The 21766-nt window shown below is 37.4% G+C and overlaps 2 protein-coding genes and 1 long non-coding RNA gene across 3 annotated transcripts; all 3 read left to right on the forward strand.

Annotated features, from left to right (window-relative positions):
* Nucleotides 1-377: 377 nt before the first annotated feature.
* LOC109148478 (vesicle transport protein GOT1-like) lies at nucleotides 378-3391 on the forward strand (the record flags this gene model as incomplete). Its single annotated transcript, XM_019296227.1, has 6 exons — nucleotides 378-467; nucleotides 561-641; nucleotides 835-932; nucleotides 1032-1054; nucleotides 3279-3337; nucleotides 3380-3391. Coding segments are annotated over 6 exons (363 nt in total), but the record flags the coding sequence as incomplete, so codon positions are not given.
* A 4768-nt stretch (nucleotides 3392-8159) lies between these two features.
* Nucleotides 8160-10067, forward strand: LOC109148499 (60S ribosomal protein L18-2-like). Its single transcript, XM_019296248.1, has 4 exons — nucleotides 8160-8314; nucleotides 8415-8543; nucleotides 8884-9066; nucleotides 9627-10067. Exons 1-4 carry the CDS (start codon nucleotides 8222-8224, stop codon nucleotides 9783-9785), a joined length of 564 nt encoding a protein of 187 aa, XP_019151793.1. The 5' UTR covers nucleotides 8160-8221; the 3' UTR covers nucleotides 9786-10067.
* An 8710-nt stretch (nucleotides 10068-18777) lies between these two features.
* LOC109148503 lies at nucleotides 18778-20298 on the forward strand. The gene is made up of 2 exons (XR_002048811.1): nucleotides 18778-18811; nucleotides 19990-20298. It is a non-coding gene; the product is annotated as an uncharacterized LOC109148503 (long non-coding RNA).
* The last annotated feature ends 1468 nt before the right edge of the window (nucleotides 20299-21766 follow it).

Genomic DNA, 21766 nt, shown 5'->3' on the forward strand with positions numbered 1-21766 from the left:
TTGTGTTTTTAATTTAATTCTTGTAGGCATGGATGTTTATAGATTTAATGAAGCTTTCTCGAATTTTACTCTTCATAGAAAGAAAATGACATGTTTACATTTCACATAAAGAAACATAGTAACTTTGTACTTTGAAAAGGTGACTAATTTATAATCTTGAGAAATTGCATTGCAAGTTTCCATTTAGGATTTACTGTTCATCAGTTAGTTAATTTATTTGGTCCCCTCTTTTCAATTCTTCAAATTTGCAGTTCTTATGTTTATTGCTGCTGAGTTTAAGTGTGCACTGGTTAATCCAAATAAAATTTGGGTTATGAAATGAAGAGAGAAATTTATGTTTCCAAATGGTATGATCACTAACAAGCTTGTGATGCCTTAATGAAACAGAGATTGGGCTAGGGTTGACTGGATTTGGAGTATTTTTCTCATTCTTGGGAATCATTTTCTTCTTTGATAAGGGATTAATTGCCACACTATATTTATTTTTCAGGCTTTTATTTCCATATGCTACTTCAATTCCTTGTTCATGTTGTTGACCTGTTATTGTTTTACTGAATCAGATCCTCTTCTTCTCAGGGGTGGCCTTAACCATTGATCTTAAATCATCCATGCAGTTTTTCACGAAACATACTAACTATAAGGTTAATACTTGTTTCTTTTGATGTTCTTCTCCTCACCATTCCCTTCAATTCATTCTTCCACATCTCCCTCCCCTCACATTGGTTGAATCTTTGTAACTTTGTATTGTTTCTCATTTTTCATTTTGTTTATTTATTTTTTCACTTCATTTTAAAATTTATTAGTTTACCTTGTTCTTTTGTTCATTGTGTGTAGGGAACTATGTCATTTGGTGTAGGCTTTTTCCTGGTTGTTATTGGGTGGCCTATATTGGGTATGATTCTTGAGGCATATGGATTTATTATACTCTTCAGGTTAATAGGGTGTCTGTTTCCATAAATTTAATGGTGTGTACGTATTTGCTTATTCTTAGTTAAATAATTAGTGGGTTGCTGACAAAATTATTTATGCAGTGGGTTCTGGCCAACGTTGGCAGTTTTTGTCGGAATAGGGATTACATTGAATGAACAAAAAGCAGAGATAAACAAGAGGCAGAGATGGAGCGAAGAAGAGGTGCAGAAGATGAACAAGAAAGAAAGTTATTATTGATGGTAAGTCCAATATTCTTACACTGGTTTTGTTTATATAAGGGAAAGAAAGGGAAAGAAATAAAAGGGAAATAAAGGAAAATAAAATGGAAGGGGAGGATTACATTTTTATCCTCCAACACACCCCCGTAAGCTGGAGCATGTAGGTCCTACATGCCCAGCTTAAACACAAAAAATAAAGAGGACTGCAAACATAGGCTACTCATTGAGTCCACCAAGAATGGTGGACCTCCTTATACACCCATCAGATTCTGCTCTGCTAGAGAAACCATCAACATGAAGCATCATCCTTCATCATGAACTCAACTCCACATTGACCAACAACATTCTGGATCGTACTCATATTGAATGAAAAGCCATCTCCAAGCATTTTAAACAGAAATTCCTTAACATCATTGTGAAGTGTGTCACTCTTCTCTGTATTCTCAGAACTTGAAGTTGTAGATGTGCTAGCTTGCAGATTGCAGATTATGTCACCATCAATAGAAGGATCGCGACCTGCTTTACAATAAGCTGAAGCAATATCTTCAAGTGAAACAACAGAACCAAAAAAACTTCAGAACATAGTTTCCCAATACCATTTGGTTCAAGCTCAAACGGATGGTTTGCTGCAACCTCTGCAACAGCGCTCCATCAAAATCTCCTAGCTTCAATTTACAGGCAGAACAATTTGAGAAGATCTGAGACCTCATCTTCATCAAAGTCTTTATATTCACATTATCAATGCTGTTCTTCTCCCAACAGTCCTGGAAATCAGAAACAACAACATCTCTGGCTATCCAGTGTTCTAGATCATCAATTGATCCACCAGATACTATTATTGCTTCTAAGCTGGACAGTCCATCTCGGAGATGATGCTTAAATGTTTCTCTATCAAACTCAACATATTTACCGATTGCACAGGCAGCCATCTGTTGAATGTGTGGATTTGAATGATCCTTGCAAGCTTCGAACAGGAGTGGAATGTATTCTGCATACTTCCTTAACACATGTTCTCCGCCTTCCTTTGCAATGTTACTCAAAATATTTGCCAAAAACCGTTCTTCTTTCTCCAGAGAAAGTCGGCTCAGAACCTGCAGAATTGTCTCAGAATTGCCTTGCGCCATTGAGAGATCAGACATGTCATCATAAAATTCAATATAACCTTTGTTCCCGCCCTGGTATCCCTGCCAAGGCGGCCGTCCACAGAGAAACTGATTCTTCTCAGGAAAGCTCAAACTACGGTCCTTGAAAATCGCACTGCGCGAATCAAGCACATTGGCCAAATTGCCGTCCGGACTGATCGGAATCCTCTGCGGATTGATCGGAATCGACGGAGCTCCTCCCTTCCGCTGCGGAACGGCTACGTCTGTGGCTGAATCGGAGAACTGATCCATCTGCTTCAACCACTGTGAGCTACGAACTCCTTCCTCTGCGGCTGGGGGATGATCGGCTACGGCTATGGCTCTCTGAACGTATTTGAAATGGAAATATACAACCGCTGCGGCTGATTGCTCCAAATCCCGAATCCTCTGCGGATTGATCGGAATAGACGAACGAGCTCCTCCATTCCGTTGCGGAACGGCTGTGGAGATCGCCGTATCTTCTGGATTCCTCTGCGGAATCAGTGTTGATGCTGATCGGACTGTTGATCTAGCGTCGACTTTGTTATTTCTACTCTGCGTAGAACTAATCTTCTCCGCTGCCTGGGATTGAAGAAGAAAAGCACGGTTGATCGAGTTCCTCTGCGGAACCGACTTTGGAACAACGCGAGAAAGGAATCGAACGAACAGATATTTTGCGGCTGGAGATTGTGCGATCGGAATGGTAGCCAGCGTCTCCTGCTTCACGCCGGCGAAGGTAGAGACGGCGGCGACGGCGTAGGATCGCGGCTCTGATACCATGTCGGAATAGGGATTACATTGAATGAACAAAAAGCAGAGATAAACAAGAGGCAGAGATGGAGCGAAGAAGAGGTGCAGAAGATGAACAAGAAAGAAAGTTATTATTGATGGTAAGTCCAATATTCCTACACTGGTTTTGTTTATATAAGGGAAAGAAAGGGAAAGAAATAAAAGGGAAATAAAGGAAAATAAAATGGAAGGGGAGGATTACATTTTTATCCTCCAACAGTTTTCCTACAGAAGATACCTATTCTTGGGTGGTTACTTCAACACTCGTTTCTCAGATCGGTATGGTTTTCTATATCTTGTCATTAGCTGTTTCATGTGCAGATCTATTTGTGAAATTGATGTGCAAGAAATTCGAAATTAGTTTTACCATTTTTACTTTATTTTTTGCCATTTTAATAGTTCAACTTAATGATCAACTGGTTGGGCAGATACTGTCTTAATGGAATACTTCAATTGTGTCTATACAACTCTAAACTTTTAATTTTAATTTCATGGTAGATAAGGTCATTGTTGGAATTTTCTGCTATATTAATCATCCCATATAGCTAGGCACCAGATGATATATGAACTTACTTGCTTGGCAGCTTGCCCCAGTCACCAACATTAGATCTCTTTTGCAATGTTTTGCAATAGATAGATCTTGAACCCATGTTTCAGTACCATCTCTTACCAACTTTTGATACTCTGGAGTAGTAATCATAATGATGCCATAGTAAGTTTTTTGCATTCATGAAGAATCATTAACTTTTAACCAAAGAAAGTAATTATATGAGCTATTTATCTCCTTGACAACACTACAATGACAAAACCAATTTTAAGGGTTACAGTGCAACAAATAGAAATTAAAATCATTAGCTTCTCAAGCCCTTCCAAATAGTCAAGACAATTCACAAGGTAATTGTGATCAATGTTAGTACTTTGAATTTTCTGCTATATTTAATAACTTGTTTTATCCTAATGATTTTGGGTAGGTAACTTACACTGTTGGAAGGGATCTACATTACAGACGAAGTATTGTTGCAGAAACTCTACATCTAATTACTACCCCTGTTATTGTAAGCAACTGTTCTATTGGTGGAGTAACTAATTTTTAGTTAGAGTAAAAGACATTTTTAGTTCTAAATTTATAGTGGCTTGGACAATTTTAGTCCTTTATAAAAAAATTTGCCATTTTATGGACAGAGTTATTGTGGCGATGACATTTTTGGTCCTCCGTCTATATTTCTGTTAGATAACCGTCCGAGAGAGTGGTAATTACGTCAATTTAGGCTATCTCCTTCTATCTATTATATCTATGTGTGTTTTGTTTTCTTCTCGATCATAATTCGAAGGAGTCGGAGAGTCCAAGTTGCAGTTGTACGAAGAAATTGCCGGAGAATCGAAGCCGCCAAACATGTTACTAATCAAATAGATAGAAGGAGAATCGAAGCCGCCAAACACACATTGATATAATAGATAGAAGGAGATAGCCTAAATTGACGTAATTGCCCCTCTCTCATACGGTTATCTAACAGAAATATAGACGGGGGACCAAAAATGCCCTCGAAATATAGACGGAGGACCAAAAATGTCCTCGCCACAATAACTCCGTCCATAAAATGGCAAATTTTTTTATAAAGGACTAAAATTGTCCAAGCCACTATAAGTCTAGGACCAAAAATGTCTTTTACTCTTTTAGTTATATTGAATCTAAGTAAATTCTCTCCTTTAAATGTTAGGTATTTGGTGGAGCAAGTGTTGCATACTTTTCCCACTTTTTTTGTTTCTTTGTATCATTTCTATAGCATCAATGGTTTACTTTTATTGTTGTGTAGTGTATAAATACCTCCCATGTTCGCATTTCATTGCAAATTTATTATATCTATACTAATTTATTTACTCACTTTTTACATGTAGTTCCAACAAGTTGATTATGACAAAGCGGTTACTGATCTGGTGCGTTCAGAATGGGCCGATATTCTATCAAGTTATATAGAGTAGGTATGATTTGACGTTGTAATCATTTAGACTTGGTTCGTAGAATTGTTTTTTGTAGTATTATAACTTGGATGATGATTCGATTAGAATTGGTAATGAAAGTATTTTGACTTGTTATTTTGAACCTTGCTCAGCTTCTTCAAAATTATGTAACTACACTTGGCCATGGTGAATGGATAAATTGATTTTTTTATATGATTAAACTTTAAGCAGGTTAAAAATGGGTTGAGACAACGGTTTATTTTACAATAGACAACAGTTTGAAACTGTTGTCTTTTCTACAAAAGACAACAATTTATGGGCGTGACTTTTAACAACAGCGATTTCAACAACACACAATAGACAACTGTTTATAACTGTTGTCGTTTAAAGAAAAGACAACAGTTAAAAACCGTTGTCTATGTGCATCACTTTTAACAACACTGGTTTCAACAACATTGAATAGACAACGGGTCAAAAACTGTTGTCTTTTTTAGAAAAGACAACGGTTAAAAACCGTTGTCTATGTTCGTGACTTTTAACAACAACGATTTCAACAACACTTAATAGATAACAGCAATGTTGCAAAACACGCTAGGCGCCCCCTAGGCGCCAAGGGGGCGCCTAGGCGCCGATTTTTTATTTTTTATTTTTTATTTTTTTATTTTTTTTATTTTTTTTATTTTTTTAATTAAAAATAAAATTAAAAATTAAAAATTTTTAAAATTTAGTAATAAAACATAAGGTTTCTATAGTTATTTCTTAGAAATTATTTACGAAAGTGGTTGTAAAAGTGTTCAAAAGATTGTTTAAACCATCTAAATACATAAAAAACTAAAATTAAGAGCTAAAGAAGCATTTTTTTGAGAAATTAGTGGACCAAACCGCCTTCGGCTGTTTGCGGTGGATAGATCTCGAAAAAATACGCGATTTGAAAAAAAAAAATTGTCCAAATCGGACAACCGAGTCAAAAGTTATGCCTTCCGAAACTTTTCCGACATTTTCAAAAAAAAAAAAAAAAACCGCCGAACCGGCCGGTTAGGCGGTCTAGGCGGCCGGCCGCGGAGGAGGCCGCGGAGGCCGTTCCTCGCGGCGGCGCAATGGCACCTAGCGCCTAGGCGCGATTTTTGCAACATTGGATAACGGTTAAAACACTGTTGTCGTTTATAGAAAAGACAACGGTTAAAAACCATTGCCTATGTGCATGACTTTTAACAACACCGGTTTCAACAACACTTAATAGACAACGGTTAAAAAACCGTTGTCGTTTCTAGAAAAGACAGCGGTTATTAACTGTTGTCTATGTACGTGACTTTTAACAACACCGGTTTCAACAACACTTAATAGACAACAGTTAAAAAATCGTTGTCGTTTCTAGAAAAGACAACGGTTATTAACCGTTGTCTATGTGCGTGACTTACAACAACACCAGCTTCAACAACACTTAATAGACAACGGTTAAAAAACCGTTGTTGTTTCTAGAAAAGACAACGGTTATTAACCGTTGTCTATGTGCGTGACTTACAACAACACCGGCTTCAACAACACTTAATAGACAACGGTTAAAAAACCGTTGTTGTTTCTAGAAAAGACAACGGTTAAAAAACCATTGTCTATGCGCGGGACTTACAACAACACCGGCTTCAACAACAGAAATTATACCCCTACGACAACGGCTATTAACCGTTGTCTATGTGCATTTTTCTTGTAGTGCGTTTTGAGCGTACAATATATCAATCTTTTCGTCTCACTACGAAGAACTCGAATCCACTTTGACCCGACCCAAATCAGAAGTGGACCCCACTGATAATTGTACCACAAAATAGTCACTTAAAAAGCCATTTTAATGCTATTTTTCCAACAAAGCAAAATCAAATGAAAAGCAAAAGCAACAAGAAGCTCTCAGTAACTCTCGAGACTCCCTTGTCCATTCCCTTCATCCCTTGCACTTAGAAAAAAAAAAGGAGATTACACAGACACCGGACTCTTGGATTTGGCATTAGGACCCTAAAGGAGATTACACTGTCAAGTCTTGTTATAGGCAATTAATGTGGGATATTTAGGATGGTCGCCCTTGGACGAAAATATGGAAACTACAGGCACCGCCCAAAGTGAAAGTTTTCTGCTGGCAGTTAGCATGGTCTTTTTTGCCCACTGGAGATGCTCTTAATGTGAAGAAGTGCCTTGTTTTCTAATGTGTCATATGTGTGGCCATGTGGTGGAACCTGCTTACCATTTGTTTGTGAACTGTCAAGAAGTGAAGACACTTTGGCCTAAAGTAGGGCTATCAACAATGGTGCATATCCATGGTGATTTGACAGATTGCCAACAGTGGTGCATATCCCTTAGTAACGAGCTACTGTGCAAGATGGTGATGTTATGTTGGGGTCTTTGGAGCACTAGGAATGATTGTGTTTGGAAGGGAGTTTCGTTTGTAGTGGATGCTATGATTAATATGTCCCTATCTTTATGGGCAAATTATAGAAGTGCAAATGCGGTGGAATTGCCTGCTGGGGATACGGCCGAGCCTGTGCTGTGGAGGAAGCCAGATGCTGGGCAATTGAAGGTGAACACGGATGCAGCTTTAGACCATGCAAACAAAATCACGGGGTTGGGCTGAGTTGTTCGAGATGATGAAGGGCGATTCATTGCAGCGAAGGGGGTCAAAATGCATGGCAATTTTAGCGTGACTGAAGCCAAAGTAGTTTGTATTCGGGAGGCACTCAGTTGGCTTAAGGAAATGGGTGTGAGAGATGTTGACGTTGAGACTGACTCTCAAATTGTTTATCATGCTATTTCTGCGGCTCCTTTTAATTCTGCTCTAGGTATTTTAGTAAAGGACATTAAAGAAACTACATCTTTGTTATATGGTATAGTTTTCCATTTTGTTAAGTGATTTGCGAATTCTGCTGTCCACTCTGTTACTCGGGAAGTCGTTTCTATGTCAAATTGCGGAGAATGGGTGGACATCCCTCCCCCTTTTCTTGTTGATTTGCTTTCTGATGATTTAATGCATTAAGTTCCTTTTCTTAAAAAAAAAAAAAAAAAAAAAAAAAGGGTAAGAGAAATTTGTGAATGAGTAAAAAATATCGGGGCTAAAATAATATTTGGCGAATCTAAAACCCTAACTCAGCGTCTTCCATTTTTGCACCTATAAAGCCCTAATTACTAGCGTCATCATCCGTGTCAGGAGCAGCTGCAGTAGCAATGGGTATAGATTTGGTCGCCGGCGGCAAAAGCAAGCAGACCAAACGCACTGCCCCGAAGTCCGACGATGTCTATCTCAAGCTGCTCGTCAAGGTACTCCATTTTCTCTCACTCTTTTAGTCTTTTTAGTTACACGCATTTACTATATAAATTGTTGTGTTTTGTTTTTCATTTATTGGATGTGGTTTTCTAGTTGTATCGATTTCTGGTGCGGAGAACGGAGAGCAAGTTTAATGCTGCGATACTGAAGAGGCTATTTATGAGCAAAACCAACAAGGCTCCACTGTCTCTCTCCAGGTTGATTCAATTCATCCAAGGAAAGGTTGTGTCTCTGTTCTCAATTTCAGTACCTTTTTTTTTTTTTTTAATCTTTATTTGTTTTAAATCAGTCGGCAGTTCCTAAATCTGGTCTTCAGGGAAATTCATTCATTTTTTGTTTCTAAAATGTAGGATTATCATTTTAATGATTTGTGTAACATTTACCATTGTTTTTTGATTAAATTATTATCATGAACTCATGGAATATGTCCTATGAGTTGCAGAGCATTTGGATTACCCGTTACCAATAAATATATGGGATGGCATAATTTTCATAAGTTCATAACTAAACTGTGTTAGGTTCAAGATGATTGTCCTGATTACTGCTCTGATTGCATGTTTAGGAGGATAAGATTGCTGTTCTTGTTGGGACAGTGACTGATGATACTAGAGCTTATGAAGTGCCCAAAATGAAAGTAGCTGCACTGAGATTCACTGAGACAGCAAGAGCTAGAATTGAGAAAGCAGGGGGTGAGTGCTTGACTTTTGATCAGCTTGCTCTCCGAGCTCCTCTTGGCCAGAACACGGTATGAATTTGAGTTCCGTTTTTGAAATTGAATGTTCTGGGTTGCTATACTATCACACATATTTCATTTTGTTTTGATGTGTTGTGCTTGAATTTTATCTATGCTGCTGCTATAACAAAACCAACCAGCTGGACGTGGCTGCTTGAGATCATAATCAAGTATCTTTTGGGATGACGAGGGAAACCCCACAACCCTTTTGGGTGTAGATAAACCCCGCCTTGTGACCCTAGCCGGCAAGGACCACAAGGAAGTAAACCAGCTTAGGTTACCCAAGGAGGCGAGGATTCGAACTTGTGACCTTGTGGTTACAAGTGTGGATCTCTTGACATCTTGTTTGGGGTTACCCATGCATCAAGTATCTTGTTTTTCCCATGGCTTGACTTGAATTTTAATTTCCTTCATCTCTTATGTTAGTGAGGATGAATATTTATTTCTCTGTAGGCAAATGGTTAATTGTACAGCTAAAATGAAATCACAAAGACAACATGTAGTTAAAAGTAATTTGAGAACTCAACTGCAGACCCCACTGAAGCTTAATTTCAACTTTCTGCTTGTTGCAGGTGCTTCTACGGGGCCCTAAAAACTCCCGTGAGGCCGTGAAGCACTTTGGCAGAGCTCCTGGAGTGCCACACAGCCATATCAAGCCCTATGTTAGGTCCAAGGGCAGAAAATTTGAGAGAGCCAGGGGAAAGAGAAATAGCAGAGGCTATAAAATTTAGGTATTTTAAATTGCTTAGTTCTTCAGCTGTAAGTGCTGAAATTTAAATTTTGTCATCATCTCAGGGATAATTTTTCTGTGTTATGTGAGTGATAGGTTTGGACAGTTTAGTCATAAACCCATAGTTCCTTTCAAAATCAGATTGTCTTTGAAGTTTATACATGATTTGATACATCCTTTTAAATTTTATTTGTAGTATATAGTAGTGAGGTATTAGGTTTTGATGAATATCTTGATATGATTCTAGAATAAGGGTGTGTTTGGTTGACAGGTTTTGTTATCAGGAATGGATATGAAAGTGATTGTTATTATTTTGTTAACAGGTTTTTAAAGCACTATTATGGGTATGGGTATGGAATACTCCATTAATGTAAAAATCCATTCCCTTATTTTATAAGGGTTTCATTCCATTATTCTCCCCCCTAATTGGTAATTTGATTTTTAAGTTTGGATTAGTGCTTTTAGATTTTTGTTTTTATTTTTATTTTGTTCATATTGCTTTGGATGTCTTTAATTTTTTTGGTGAGGTTTTGGTTGTCTTTATATTAGAATACATTGTTTTGATTTTTTGTTTTTGTATTTTTTTTAACTTTAATGTTTTCCATTAGGATTATTATACATAAACAGATAACAATATTGGTAATCATTTCAATTCTACTCTACTATCAAACATGCAAAATATTTTTACCAAAACACATTATCATTATCAATTATTTGATACCCATCTGATTTTGATTTCCATGTGAACCAAACACTCCCAAAGCTTCTTTATTTTAGCATTTTTGCGTAATGTTTACGGGTTCAATCACATATTCACATTTAATTTTTGTGGACAGTGGAAGTCTCTCTAGCTCGTGTAGACTCTCCAACATTCTTTAACGAACTCACTCTTTGAATAAATGTTCTAGGGTTTTTGTTCCCTTTCTTGCATCTTGGCAATCATCATTAGAGCATCCACAGTTGCATATTATGGGGAGATTTCAGTATTAATTCTTCTCAATGGGGATAATAACAAATGTGGGGTGGGGATAATTGTTTCGCGCACAGCAGCCCGCCCACACGGGCGCGTGCAAAGCACGCTCCCGAGGGCGCGTCAGTCGCGCCTGACAGGTTCTTTTTTTATTATTTTTTTTTTCGTTTGTTTTTTAATTTTGGTTTTTTAATTTTTTTTTTCTCCCTTCCCCACATTCTCTCTCCTAATCACTCTTACATTATCCCCATATTCTTCCCAACTAATGTGGATGCTCTTAGGAATATTAATTTTAGCCCAAAACTAATGGACTGGCATGAAAAGACTAAAAAGTTAACGGGTTAAGGTCTAAAGAAATTTAACTTGATAATAAAATGAGGCTGCACTTTTATTTTTTTATTTTTGAAAACAACCTCATCATAGAATTAACTCAAAGCGAAAAGGTGGTCGATACACGAAGGGGTTCAGAAACCCAAGACAAAAGATCAATTTGAGAGCAAGTAGTCCATGCAAGAGTATGGATCATCTAGTTTGTTGATCTCTCACCGTGTAAAAAAACAATTGAAGTAAAATGTTAAACTAGATCTAAACAATTTTTAATAATGGATTCAACATAAAAATAATCAAAAATTCTTCTCCAAAGACCGTTAATCACGTTCAAACAGTCTTGTAATACTATCTTTCCTCATTTTTTATCTTTCAATTAGAATAAAACTTCCTAACATGCCATAATCTCAACCAATTACCACCGCCCCAAATTAAAGCATGTTCTGACTTCACCTGCAGGAAAAGTTGTTACATCCACCTTACAAACCAAGCATCCTAGTAAAACCACTCGATCGTCGTAGCAGTTAGCTTCCTCTAATTATCGATCCCACTTGATATCCGCTATACTTTTGTAATACCCAATTTCTTATAAATGCAATTATGCTTAAGTTTTATTAAGTGAAGTCAACAAGTCAAAGCTTCTTATTTTAATATTGGATAAAATTACCAAATTACCCTTCTTTACCCTTAAAGGTTAAGGAACCACATGAGTCTTGGATAAGCATCATATTTGAAAGAAGACAAGGAGAGCTAATTAGAGAGAGTTAGGGGAAGGGAAAACCTTGAAGCTTGGATCTCCATCTTCTTCAAGCTTAGATCTCTAAGATATTGGGTATTCTAGGTGAGTTTAACCTCTATCTTTTACTCTTTATGAGTGGATTTATCTTTGGAGCCCTAAGATTGATATTTGAAAATATTAGGGATTTTGACAAGGAGTATTTGGGCAAGCTAAATAGCTAAGATTTGGATGTTTTAGGTAAGTGTTTATTCCTCTCAAAACTATTTTTACCCTATACTATAAATTAAGCTTGTGTTCCGAATTGTTATAATGAAGCTTGAGCTGCGTATTTTTGGACTAGAAACGTTGCTATGTAATCTGGACTGGAATTGTTGTAAACTGTGTTTCTGGACAGAAAGTATGATCTTATTTAATCTGAACTGGAATTAACACCATGTGTAGTGATGGTTGAATGGTTTATGGTTGCTGTGCTGGTAGTAGTTGGTCCAGAGTTTGAATCTGCTTTGCTAATAAGGCCTTATGTTTGTTTTATATACGTAATATATGACTTATGTTTGTTTTATATATGTAATATATGCTTATAAAATGAATTATTTGTTTAAAGTGAGACTTGAACTCTTAACCTCTTACTTATTAATTTAAGTTTTTTTCCAACTAAGCCATTTCAATCCATTTGAAATTACTTTGGTTTAATAAATCATTCTATGATTTTTAAAGAGTTATGTACTAAGAAAATTATTATTTTGAGAATGATTTATACCTTGCATATTTCTTAGTTTGATAAACTTATTATCTATTTTGGAAATAGGTACTTTGTTATGTGATTTTAAAGAAATGATTTTTGCTACATCGGGCTATTTGATTATAAGAACTATTTGGATCATTTGATAAAACTCATGAGGCAACCTACATTTTGTTGTTTGTTTTGTTTGGCTTGGAACGTTCCTAATTGCTCATTCTGAATCGTCGAGCTTGACTCATTCCGAATCGTCGAGTCTTTTGAATTATTTGTTGGAACGTTCCATCCGGCTCATTCCGAATCGTCGAGCCTGACTCATTCCGAATCGTCGAGTCTTTTTGGACCATTATACCAATAATGGCATGTGCCACAAAATATAATGGTGGTTGTAGGTTGCCAATGGGTCATATGTTAAGGAATGATTTGTGCTTTTGAAAGTCTTTTGTTATGAAATATTGTTGATGCCCATGTAGCTAAAGTTTCTTGTTTTGTGAGCTTATGTATTGTATGATGGAGTATATTATGACTTCGATATGGTTTAAAGATCAATTTTTGCCTCTAGTTATTACTCTAAAGCTTTTTGTATTATATTGGGGTTACTTGATCCGGGGTTGAGAGGAGTACCACTTACTGGGCATTAGCTCATTATTTGTATTTGTTTTTCCTCATGTTTCAGAGTAGTTAAGGACATGTGAATAGCACGAGCACAAGTGGTGGGGTCTCGAAGGTGACTTTTGGAAACTAGGAGACTTAGTCCTACTATTGGAGCTTATCACAGATTTTTGTTTCTTTTGGATATTCCCGTTGACCCTTTGTATTTTGGTAAACCATTGTGCTTGGTTTTGGTGCTTGTAATGCATTTTGTCATGCTAGTCTTGATTGTAAATATTTAATAGTGGTGATTTGGTGAGTTTTTGGGAAGAACTAGTTGTTTATATTGGCCATAAAAGTGAGGAATTGTTATGTATTAAAGTGTTGTTATGAAGGTTCCGAGAGGTATATATGGCTAGGTTTCGTATTGTTACAGGCTTTCGTGTAGCGATACGGCCGGGTCATGTCCTAGAAGCGGGGCGTGACAGAGTTGGTATCAGAGCCTAGGTTTGAATCCTTAGTTGGTCAAGAACTTAAGTTTAAATTTTTGCAAAATTAGGCTTTAACCTTGTGGCTGATAAGTTTAGGCTTTGAGCAAGTTTTAGCTAGTTGTGGATTCCTAAACATTTTTGCTAATGTGGTCCTACTTTCTCTGTTGCGAATTTAGGGAGTGTTGCTTTACTATGATTAGGAGGGGTGTTCGTACACGTGGTCAAACTCATCGAGGTAGGCCATCGACAAATGTGTCTCCCATTCGGAACATAGCTGTGGATGCAAGACCACCAAGGAGTCCCCCGGTTCAGGGAGTCAATCCTGGAGCTGCTGCGGCCCCTCCTGGTGCAACACCTACAGCTCCCCCAACTACCTTGCCAAATACACCACCATTAGCTACTCAAGCAGATATCATTGGAATCAGTACTGTTGTAGCTAATCTAATTCGACAACAGCAAGGACAACAAGATGTCACTACCCAGTCTTCATATTTCGAAAGGTTTAGGCGAGTGAACCCCCCTACCTTTAATGGTGGCCCAGATCCTACAGCGGCAGAGAGATGGATTAAGGAATTGGAAAAATTATTTGATGCAATGCAATACCCTAACGACGTCAAGGTAGCAGTAGCCGTTCCTTTATTGCAAGGGAATGCTGAGCATTGGTGGGAGGTAGAAAGGGCTGCCCACCCTGATGGTGTTAATTGGCAAGATTTCAAAAGAATTTTCTTTGACAATTTCTTCCCTGACAGTTTGAAGACAATCAAAGAAAATGAGTTTCTGGACTTAAAGCAAGGAAGTATGACTGTGTTGGAGTATGCGCACAAGTTTCATGAGTTGGGCCAATTCTGCTTGAGATATATGATTGACGAGAGAGACAAAGCTAGAAAGTTTGAGCGGAGACTAAGACCTGATATTCGAGATAAGTTATGTGGGACCATCTTCACCACCTACTTGGCTGTGTATATGAGCGCTCTTAAAGCTGAAGCCGAAGTGAATAAGCAAGCTGAATACTGGGCACGGAAGAAAAGAGCAGGGCCCAAGATATCTAAAGAAGCTAGTGGTTCTAACAATAAGAAAAGAGATGTTGGATTTCAGAAAAAGGAAAATACATGTGGATATTGTCATCGATCTCATACCGGTCCATGCCACCGTAAGACTGGAGCTTGCTTTGGATGTGGACAACAAGGCCATTTGATCAAGAATTGTCCCTCCATGAAGAAGAACGAAGCACAGTCGACTCATCCCAAAAGGGCTAATGCTCGGGTTTTTGCCATGACACAGGAAGATGCAGATAAGGTGGACAATGTAGTTGCAGGTATTATTCCCCTAAACACTGTGGATGCTTATGTGTTGTGTGATTCAGGTTCTTCGCATTGTTTTATTTCTGAGAGGTTTGCAAAGAGCTTAAATTTGCAAGCTAAGAAGTTGAGTGAACCTTTATATGTTAGTACCCCGATGGGGAAAATTGTGGTGACAGACACTTGGTTTCAAGATTGTCACCTACAACTTAATGGGAGTAATGTGTCAATTGACTTAGTTCAACTAGATATGCGGGATTTTGATGTGATATTAGGAATGGATTGGCTATCCAAAAACTATGCCTTCATTGATTGTGCTCGTAGGAAGGTGGTATTTCAAATTCCTGGGCAACCTATTTTTACTTTGGAACACTTTCCTAGGAGTGGGGTGTTGGTTTCGAGGGTGCCATTAAAAGTAATTTCAGCATTGAAGGCTAAGAAGGAATTGAGAAAAGGGTATAGAGGTTTCTTGGCTTATGTAATGGATACCCACCGTAAAGAAGTTAAGTTAGATGATATCCCCGTTGTTAAAGAATTTTCGGATGTGTTCCCAGAGCAATTACCTGGATTACCTCCAGATAGAGAAATTGAGTTTGAAATAGAGGTTGTTCCCGGAACCACTCCAATCTCAAAGGCCCCTTACCGCATGGCACCATCTGAGCTACGTGAGTTAAAGGTGCAATTACAAGAGTTGCTTGATATGGGATTTATTAAACCTAGTGTATCTCCTTGGGGTGCACCAGTGTTATTTGTGAAGAAAAAAGATGGTAGCTTGCGATTGTGTATTGACTATCGGGAATTAAATAAAGTTACTGTGAAGAACAAGTATCCTCTACCTCGCATAGATGATTTATTTGATCAGTTGCAAGGTGCTAAATACTTCTCAAAAATTGATTTGAGATCAGGGTACCATCAATTGAAGGTTAAAGCTAGCGATATACCCAAGACTGCTTTTAGGACCCGGTATGGCCATTATGAATTTTTGGTGATGCCGTTCGGGTTAACTAATGCTCCTGCCTTCTTTATGGATTTGATGAATAGGGTCCTCAAGCCATTTCTGGACAAATTTGTTGTGGTATTTATTGATGACATTTTGATATATTCAAAGAGTGAGGAAGAGCATGCTCAACATCTGAGGATCATCTTGCATACCTTGAAGGAAAATGAATTGTATGCCAAGCTAAGTAAATGTGAATTTTGGCTTAAGGAGGTATCTTTTCTTGGTCATGTGATTTCTGGAGATGGGATTTCTGTGGACTCGGGTAAAGTTGAAGCGATAACGCAATGGCCGAGACCCACTAATGTCACAGAAATAAGGAGTTTTCTGGGTTTAGCAGGTTATTACAGGAGATTTGTGAAAGACTTCTCATTAATAGCTATGCCATTGACTCGGTTAACTCGGAAGGGTATAAAGTTTGATTGGGATGAGGAGTGTGAGAAGAGCTTTCAGGAATTAAAGGAAAGATTGGTTAATGCACCTATCTTAACCCTACCATCCGGGGAAGGAGGATTTGTTATTTATAGTGATGCATCAAGAAGAGGATTAGGATGTGTGTTGATGCAAAATGATAGGGTGGTAGCCTATGCGTCTCGAAAATTGAAGCCCCATGAAGTTAATTACCCCACTCATGACTTAGAACTAGCAGCTGTGGTATTTGCTTTAAAAATTTGGAGGCACTACCTATATGGAGAATCTTGTCAAATATTTACGGATCACAAGAGTTTGAAGTACCTCTTTACCCAAAAGGAATTAAATATGAGACAACGACGATGGTTGGAGCTAATCAAAGATTACGACCTCTCTATTAATTATCATCCGGGTAAGGCTAACGTGGTAGCCGATGCTTTAAGTCGTAAGTCCTCCACGGTTAATGTGACAATGGTAACCACTCAAACCCAATTGTTGAAAGACTTGCAAGATTTGGAAGTTGAGGTTATTTCGCAAGATAAGCAAGGAGGAATTTTGGCAACTATGACTGCAAAACCAGTATTATTAGATCGCATCAAAGCGGCCCAAGTTCTAGATCCCGAGCTGATTAAGATTCGGGAAAAAGTTCAAACGGGTAACCCAAGAGAGTTCGGTATTCATGATGATGGATCCCTATATCTCAAGTCCCGACTATGCATTCCAAATGATGTTGAGATAAGGAAGGATATTTTAAAGGAAGCCCATCAGTCTCACTTCTCAGTACATCCAGGTGCTACCAAAATGTATAGAGATATGAGAAATAATTTTTGGTGGAGTGGTATGAAGCGGGATATTGCTGCCTTTGTGGCTAGATGCATGGTATGTCAACAAGTCAAAGCTGAACACCAAAGACCTGCAGGATTACTGAAACCCCTAGAGATACCTCAGTGGAAGTGGGAACATATATCTATGGATTTTGTGAGTGGATTACCGAACAGTCAGCATGGGAAAAATACCATTTGGGTTATTGTGGATCGACTTACTAAGGTTGCACATTTTCTACCCATTAAAAAGACAACTCCATTGAATGACCTAGCTGAGTTGTATGTGAATGAAATCGTAAGGTTACATGGCGTACCTGTTAGTATAGTATCTGACCGGGACTCTAGATTTGTGTCAAAGTTTTGGAGAAGCTTACAACGAGCCATGGGGACTGAATTAAGATTAAGCACTGCATTTCATCCACAAACAGATGGGCAAACCGAGAGGACAATTCAGACTTTGGAGGATATGCTTCGAGCTTGTGTTTTGGATTTCAAGGGTAGTTGGAGTAAATACTTAACTTTGATTGAGTTTGCATATAACAATAGCTACCAATCAAGTATAGGGATGGCACCTTTTGAAGCTTTATATGGAAGGAAGTGTAGATCTCCTTTATATTGGGATGAAGTTGGAGAAAGAAAGATCTTAGGACCAGAACTTGTACAACTCACAGTTGAGAAGATTAAATTAATTAAGAAAAGAATTAAAGCCTCTCAAGACAGGCAAAAGAGCTGGGCTGACTTGAAAAGAAGAGAATTGGAATTCAAAGTTGGGGATTTGGTGTATTTAAAGGTTTCACCAACTCGAGGAGTAATGAGGTTTGGAGAGAAAGCGAAATTAAGTCCACGTTACATTGGACCGTTTGAGATTCTGAGTAGAGTGGGTAGTTTGGCTTATGAGCTAGCACTACCACCACAATTAGTTGGAGTTCACAATGTATTCCATGTATCAATGTTACGAAGGTACATTGCAGATCCGAGTCATGTGGTGGAGTATCAACCACTACAAGTTAGGGATGACTTAACATATGAAGAAGTACCTCTTCGTATCATTGATCGGAAGGAACAAGTGTTGAGGTCCCGAGTAATCCCTTTTGTTAAAGTGCAATGGTCACATCATACCCCAACAGAAGCAACATGGGAAAAGGAAGATGATATGAAGGATAGATATCCTGAACTCTTCAAGTTTGAAGGTAAGTAAGTTTCGAGGACGAAACTCATTTTAAGGTGAGGAGATTGTAATACCCAATTTCTTATAAATGCAATTATGCTTAAGTTTTATTAAGTGAAGTCAACAAGTCAAAGCTTCTTATTTTGATATTGGATAAAATTACCAAATTATCCTTCTTTACCCTTAAAGGTTAAGGAACCACATGAGTCTTGGATAAGCATCATATTTGAAAGAAGACAAGGAGAGCTAATTAGAGAGAGTTAGGGGAAGGGAAAACCTTGAAGCTTGGATCTCCATTTTCTTCAAGCTTAGATCTCTAAGATATTGGGTATTCTAGGTGAGTTTAACCTCTATCTTTTACTCTTTATGAGTGGATTTATCTTTGGAGCCCTAAGATTGATATTTGAAAATATTAGGGATTTTGACAAGGAGTATTTGGGCAAGCTAAATAGCTAAGATTTGGATGTTTTAGGTAAGTGTTTATTCCTCTCAAAACTATTTTTACCCTATACTATAAATTAAGCTTGTGTTCCGAATTGTTATAATGAAGCTTGAACTGCGTATTTTTGGACTAGAAATGTTGCTATGTAATCTGGACTGGAATTGTTGTAAACTGTGTTTCTGGACAGAAAGTATGGTCTTATTTAATCTGAACTGGAATTAACACCATGTGTAGTGATGGTTGAATGGTTTATGGTTGCTGTGCTAGTAGTAGTTGGTCTAGAGTTTGAATTTGCTTTGCTAATAAGGCCTTATGTTTGTTTTATATACGTAATATATGACTTATGTTTGTTTTATATATGTAATATATGCTTATAAAATGAATTATTTGTTTAAAGTGAGACTTGAACTCTTAACCTCTTGCTTATTAATTTAAGTTTTTTTCCAACTAAGCCATTTCAATCCCTTTGAAATTACTTTGGTTTAATAAATCATTCTATGATTTTTAAAGAGTTATGTACTAAGAAAATTATTATTTTGAGAATGGTTTATACCTTGCATATTTCTTAGTTTGATAAACTTATTATCTATTTTGGAAATAGGTACTTTGTTATGTGATTTTAAAGAAATGATTTTTGCTACATCGGGCTATTTGATTATAAGAACTATTTGGATCATTTGATAAAACTCATGAGGCAACCTACATTTTGTTGTTTGTTTTGTTTGGCTTGGAACGTTCCTAATTGCTCATTCTGAATTGTCGAGCTTGACTCATTCCGAATCGTCGAGTCTTTTGAATTATTTGTTGGAACGTTCCATCCGGCTCATTCCGAATCGTCGAGCCTGACTCATTCCGAATCGTCGAGTCTTTTTGGACCATTATACCAATAATGGCATGTGCCACAAAATATAATGGTGGTTGTAGGTTGCCAATGGGTCATATGTTAAGGAATGATTTGTGCTTTTGAAAGTCTTTTGTTATGAAATATTGTTGATGCCCATGTAGCTAAAGTTTCTTGTTTTGTGAGCTTATGTATTGTATGATGGAGTATATTATGACTTCGATATGGTTTAAAGATCAAGTTTTGCCTCTAGTTATTACTCTAAAGCTTTTTGTATTATATTGGGGTTACTTGATCCGGGGTTGAGAGGAGTACCACTTACTGGGCATTAGCTCATTATTTGTATTTGTTTTTCCTCATGTTTCAGAGTAGTTAAGGACATGTGAATAGCACGAGCACAAGTGGTGGGGTCTCGAATGTGACTTTTGGAAACTAGGAGACTTAGTCCTACTATTGGAGCTTATCACAGATTTTTGTTTCTTTTGGATATTCCCGTTGACCCTTTGTATTTTGGTAAACCATTGTGCTTGGTTTTGGTGCTTGTAATGCATTTTGTCATGCTAGTCTTGATTGTAAATATTTAATAGTGGTGATTTGGTGAGTTTTTGGGAAGAACTAGTTGTTTATATTGGCCATAAAAGTGAGGAATTGTTATGTATTAAAGTGTTGTTATGAAGGTTCCGAGAGGTATATATGACTAGGCTTCGTATTGTTACAGGCTTTCGTGTAGCGATACGGCCGGGTCATGTCCTAGAAGCGGGGCGTGACAACTTTGAACCGCGATGGACCTTTCAACTCTTCCCTCCCAAACTGCATGACTCCTATTTCCATCTCATCATTCCCAGTGAGGTTTGGAGGTAAAGTTATTGTGTTACCTTGAGACAAAAGACAAATGCCAATAAAACAAAACATGACTAGTAGTTTCCACCTGATCATAGCATACAGGACAACTCAGCTCTGCATCAACCCTCTTCTGCCCAAGAGAATATTGTACTGGTAATATACTTTTCGCGAATATAATTTTCAAATAAAATTCTTTAAATTTGTCAAAAATTCCCCCTCAGCAACATATACACATTGTTGACTGACTGAGTAGTGTCGCCTTATATCTCACTTCCAATACCAACCATCTTCAAAATATGGGGTGATAGGGGTCTTTGAGATCAAATCAAGCATCTCTGAGTGAGAACAAATCTTTTATTAAGTCAGTATCCTACGCGTGAGTATTCAGAATCTGCAGTACAGTGAGAAAACGGTAATATTTTCGAGTTGGGGATAATGCAATGTCTTAATCTTTGCAATTGTGATATATTGCTTCAACCATTGTGACAATAAATTTGTAGCTAAAACCTTTTATTCATTGAAGTCTTCTAAAATATAATAAGTTCAGAGAAAAGAAAGGAATTTTTAAAGTGTAGAAAATGGAATAGTCACTACTTCTTGTCTTTAATATAATAATGATCAAGATAAATATATAGCCTTATTCCCCAAGCTAATCTTTCTCAAAAAGGTGTCCAAATTCATGCAATAAAAAAGGAGACTTTTTACATTTGAAGCAGATGTAACCGAAATTTGAGAATTAAATTGAACAAATATGATATCTGGAGTGATCACGCGGTACAAGATGAGGCATGTTTTCTTCCTTTGCTTTTATCAGCTTCTCTCATATGCCCTCGCAGTACAACATGTCCAATTATGTCCTTTCAAAGCAACTTTAAGGTGTGTTTGGTTCGTACATGAAAATCGGTATGAGAATGAGAATGAGAATCAAATACTTGATAATGTTAATGAGTTTTGGTGAAAGTATTTTGCATGTTTGGTAGTAGGGTGGAATTGGAATGATTACGAATATTGATATTTGGTTGTGTATGACCCGAGAAAATTTCAGTTTTGGTCATATGATTATAGGGGCTTTATTAATTTCAGCACTTGACTTTCAAAAGTGTTAATTTAGTACCTTGACTATGCAATTTTTATCAATTTTGGTCACTCCGGTTAAATTGCCGACCAAATTTCGCCAGAAAAATTTAATCCTTCATTTAGTCTACAATATCAAGGGCAAAATCGTCTTTTGAAATCTGGTAAAATCGTCTTTTTTCCGGCGAAATTTGATCGGAGTGATCAAAATTGACAAAAATTACATA

The sequence above is a fragment of the Ipomoea nil genome, unplaced genomic scaffold (genome assembly GCF_001879475.1).
Source record: "Ipomoea nil cultivar Tokyo-kokei standard unplaced genomic scaffold, Asagao_1.1 scaffold2115, whole genome shotgun sequence".
Classification (NCBI taxonomy): Eukaryota; Viridiplantae; Streptophyta; class Magnoliopsida; order Solanales; family Convolvulaceae; genus Ipomoea; species Ipomoea nil.

Excerpts from the sequence above, each read along its gene's own strand:
- LOC109148499 (XM_019296248.1), top strand. The coding sequence starts at position 8,222 with ATGGGTATAGATTTGGTCGCCGGCGGCAAAAGCAAGCAGACCAAACGC. Across the intron at positions 8,315-8,414 it reads ATCTCAAGCTGCTCGTCAAG|TTGTATCGATTTCTGGTGCG; the intron begins GTACTCCATTTT and ends GTGGTTTTCTAG. Across the intron at positions 8,544-8,883 it reads TTCAATTCATCCAAGGAAAG|GAGGATAAGATTGCTGTTCT; the intron begins GTTGTGTCTCTG and ends TTGCATGTTTAG.